The sequence below is a fragment of the Aricia agestis genome, chromosome 8 (assembly GCF_905147365.1).
Source record: "Aricia agestis chromosome 8, ilAriAges1.1, whole genome shotgun sequence".
In the NCBI taxonomy this organism is placed as follows: domain Eukaryota; kingdom Metazoa; phylum Arthropoda; class Insecta; order Lepidoptera; family Lycaenidae; genus Aricia; species Aricia agestis.
This window is the reverse complement of record NC_056413.1, coordinates 4,385,627-4,389,741: the sequence shown is the minus strand read 5'-3', so window position 1 is coordinate 4,389,741 and position 4,115 is coordinate 4,385,627. Positions and strand designations below refer to the sequence as shown.

Sequence of the window (4,115 nt, the reverse complement as noted above, 5' to 3'; positions counted from 1 at the left end):
GTATACAGGGTGTAACAAAAATAAGTGATAATACTTTAGGGTGTGTACGTGTTCCTTGTAGAGAGTTCACTGTGAAAGTAGCAGCGCTAAAAGACGAAATTTTTTTTTCACTTTTGTATGGGCAAGGGCCCGAGCGTCACGAGTTTCCCCATACAAAAGTGAAAAAAAATGTTGGTCTTTCAGCGCTGCTACTTTCACAGTGAACTCTCTACAAGGAACACGTACACACCCTAAAGTATTATCACTTATTTTTGTTACACCCTGTATAAGCCGTGAGAATCGCTAATAAATCGTTCATTGTCATTACCACCTTCACCGTGTGTTTTACTCTGAGCTCTACCCAAGTCCGCTACATCTGGTAACCCCGACGCTGAAGAAATCGCTGCAGGAGAAAACTATGGCCGAACAAGGAGCAAGCACTCAGCCACAGATGAAGATCACTTCTGAAGTCCCTGAGGGTCTCGTCAGTGACATCAGCGCAGTCTCTGTGCAATCCAGAATGCTGCCATTTTGGAGACAACATCCGCGCGCCTGGTTTCTACATTTTGAAGCCGTCGTCGACCCCCTGAAGACGTCTGACGACCAAAAATATCGTTACCTGCTCCAACAACTGCAGCAAACCGATCTAGAGCACATTACGGACATTCTCTACGATCCGACAGCCAGCAAGAAATATGAAAAGGTGAAGCAGCGTCTACTAGAGACATACGACACATCAGACGTAAAAAACTTCCAGAAACTCGTCAGCGGCCTAGAATTGGGAGACTTGAAGCCGTCGCAACTCATGCGAAAAATGAAGGAGCTCGCAAGCGGCATGATAACAGACGAAGGACTCCGGATCGAATGGATGAACCGCCTTCCCGCGCAAGTTCGCGTCATACTCTCCATCAACAAAGAGTCGTCGCTAGAAACTCTAGCGGCAATGGCGGACAAAATGGTGGAGTACGCAGAAGTTCCCAGCGTTGCTGCCGTCACAGCAACGTGCCCCGCACCAGCGCCGTCAACCTCGTCAGCTTCAGAACCTTCCTACATGGAAACCCTAGCGAGACAAATCGAGAAGCTCACGCTGGAAGTCGCCGAGTTACGTCGCGGACGGTCACACTATCGCAACCGTCGCCGCTCATTCTCAAGACCGCGATCACGCTCGCATTCAAGGCGGCGTGGTCCAAGGCCGGGACAGGAAGACTCGTGGGAATGTTATTACCACTACACCTTCGGAGATAGAGCTAAAAACTGCGTGTCCCCGTGTCGCCGCAGAAACAAGAAGAGTTCGGGAAACTAACTCGGACACCGACCGTGGCGGACGTCGGTGTCTCCCGCACTAGTCATCGCCTCTGTGTCTTCGATCGCGACACCCGAGAACGTTTCCTCGTGGACACAGGCGCCGACATCTCCGTGCTCGCCGCCACACAACTTAGAAAAAAGAAGCGCACCGAGGAGACATACAAATTGTATGCAGCGAACAACACACCGATCAAAACCTACGGAGAAGAAACTATAAAGCTCAACCTTGGACTCCGTCGAAGTTTTCGATGGACGTTTGTAGTGGCCGACATCAAAACATCGATTCTGGGCGCCGATTTTCTACACCACTACAAACTACTCGTCGATCTTCACACGAAGAGACTGGTCGACAAAGTAACCGACTTATCCGTCAACGCCGTGAAAGTCGTTACCGATATCGAGTCCGTGCACGTCGTGAGCAGCGACCAAGCTTACCACGACATCCTCAAGTTGTTCCCGAACGTCCTCCGGCCAATGTCACTGAAGCAGCCGAGCAAACACGATGTCGTTCATCATATTGAAACAACTGGGCCACCGCTTTTCGCTCGAGCACGACCTCTACCACCGGACAAATACAAGACCGCGCAGCTAGAGTTCGAGCGTATGATGGAGATGGGAATCTGCAAGCCGTCTAAGAGTCCGTGGGCAAGCCCTCTACACGTCGTGAAGAAAAAGGACGGAACATTACGCGTATGTGGAGACTACAGGCGACTTAATGCGGTCACTCTACCCGATCGCTATCCCATACCGCGTATACAAGACTTCACTTACAAGCTGCACGGCAAGAAGTTATTCTCGAAGCTCGACTTAAAAATGGCCTACTTTTGGATACCCATCTCCAAGGAAGACGCAGAGAAAACAGCCATTATTACCCCCTTTGGCTTGTTTGAATTTAACTGCATGACGTTTGGCCTCCGAAATGCAAGCCAAACCTTCCAGCGGTTCATGCATCAAATACTCAGAGGTATAGACGGATGCTTCTCTTTTGTGGATGACCTCTTGATCTTCGCAGAAGATGAAGACAGCCACAAGAAGCTTCTCCGCCAAGTCCTAGAGCGCCTAGATCAAAATGGCGTCACACTGAACATCGAGAAGTGCGAGTTCGGGAAAAAGTTTCCGCAGATGGTATTAAACCCAGCGAAGATCGCATCAAGGCAATAGCTACTTATCCGAAGCCGAAGACCATCATCGAGCTACGTCGTTTCCTCGGCATGATAAACTTTTATCGCAGCTGCTTACCTCTACAAGCCGAGTTGCAAGTAGAGCTAAACAAATACTTGCACAACAAGAAGCGAAACGACAAAACTCCGATCAACTGGACTCCGCAAGCAGAAGAGGCCTTTGAAAAATGCCGACAAAGCGTTTCAGAAGCCGCCGTCCTCAGTCATCCAGTTGCCGACAGTCCCCTCGCCATCATGACCGACGCTTCAGATTACAGCCTTGGCGCTGTTTTACAACAGAAAGTCGACGGAGTTTGGAAGCCGCTCTCCTTTTTCTCGAAGTCGATGAGCGAGACGCAGAGACGCTACAGCGTGTACGACCGCGAGTTACTCGCTATCTACGCAGCTGTAAAGCACTTTCGAAACGTAATCGAAGGTTGCGAAGTCGTAGTGTACACCGACCACAAACCGCTCGCCTACGCCTTAACAAAATCTCCGAGCAACAGTGACACACCGAAACGTGAGAGACAGTTGCACTTTAACAGTCAGTTTTGTACGAGGATCGTGTACGTTAAGGGAGAGGAGAACACTGTCGCCGACGCACTCTCTCGCATTGAGGAGATAGAGTGCCCTACTACAATAGACTACACGCAACTGAGCAACGACCAAAACAAAGACGAGGAGTTAAAAAAGCTGCAGGCGCAAAATAATCTGAAGTTCGGCGAAATAACTTTGCCTGGCTTGACTCGCTCAATAACGTGCGAGTTATCAACATCGACGCCGCGACCCTATCTACCGAAGACATACCGTTATGCTGCCTTCAAAGCGCAACACGAGCTGTGTCACCCGGGTGTCAGAATGACAAGAAAACTGATGTCGAGCAAGTTTTTCTGGCCGTCGATGAACAAAGAAGTCGGACAGTGGGCCAGAGCGTGTTTAAGTTGTCAGCGCGCTAAAGTACATCGACACGTCGCGACGCCACTAGAAAAGTTCCCGCCGTCACAGCGCTTCGATCATATCCATATTGACATAGTCGGCCCTCTCCGACTGTCAAACGACTGTCGCTACTGTGTCACTATCATCGATCGCTGTACTAAGTGGCCAGAAGCGATCCCAGTACGCGACATAACAGCCGAGATCGTCGCTCAAGCGCTCTACAACAATTGGATTGTGCGGTTCGGCTGTGCACTGCGCATCACAACGGACCAAGGACGACAATTTGAGTCCTCTCTGTTTAATGCGCTCATGAAGAGGTTCGGCATTACTAGACTGCGCACAACAGCTTACCATCCGCAGTCAAATGGGCAAGTAGAGCGATGGCACCGCACCATGAAAGCCGCGCTCATGGCAAGAGGCGCGACCACAAGCTGGACGGAAGACCTGCCGACAGTGCTGCTGGGCCTCCGTACAGCAATACGGCAGGACAATAACCTCAGCCCGGCACTCATGACCTACGGATCAACTCTCCGTGTTCCCGCCGACTTTGTAGTGCCAGACAAGGATACAACCATCAGCGACGCAGAGTTGGTGCGCCGTCTCACTCGCACCATGGCCTCTCTTTTGCCGGCAACGCAGCGCACGCCCGCAACTAACCTGCGGCCGTTCGTTTACGAGGACCTGGCCACCTGCACACACATCTTCGTGCGCAACGACGCGGTGAGGGCACCGCTA

The 4,115-nt window shown here is 51.1% G+C and overlaps 1 protein-coding gene across 1 annotated transcript; it reads left to right on the top strand.

The window, feature by feature from the left end:
- Window positions 1-275: 275 nt before the first annotated feature.
- Window positions 276-2,445, top strand: LOC121729501 (uncharacterized protein K02A2.6-like). The gene is made up of 2 exons (XM_042118024.1): window positions 276-1,072; window positions 1,258-2,445. The coding sequence occupies exons 1-2, from the start codon at window positions 398-400 to the stop codon at window positions 2,443-2,445; spliced, it is 1,863 nt and encodes a 620-aa protein (XP_041973958.1). The 5' UTR covers window positions 276-397.
- Window positions 2,446-4,115: the final 1,670 nt, after the last annotated feature.

Bases quoted from the DNA above. Each gene is read 5' to 3' on its own strand.
- LOC121729501 (XM_042118024.1), top strand. From the start codon at position 398: ATGGCCGAACAAGGAGCAAGCACTCAGCCACAGATGAAGATCACTTCT. The intron at 1,073-1,257 runs GTCGCCGAGTTA...GTGTCGCCGCAG, and splicing joins TCGAGAAGCTCACGCTGGAA to AAACAAGAAGAGTTCGGGAA.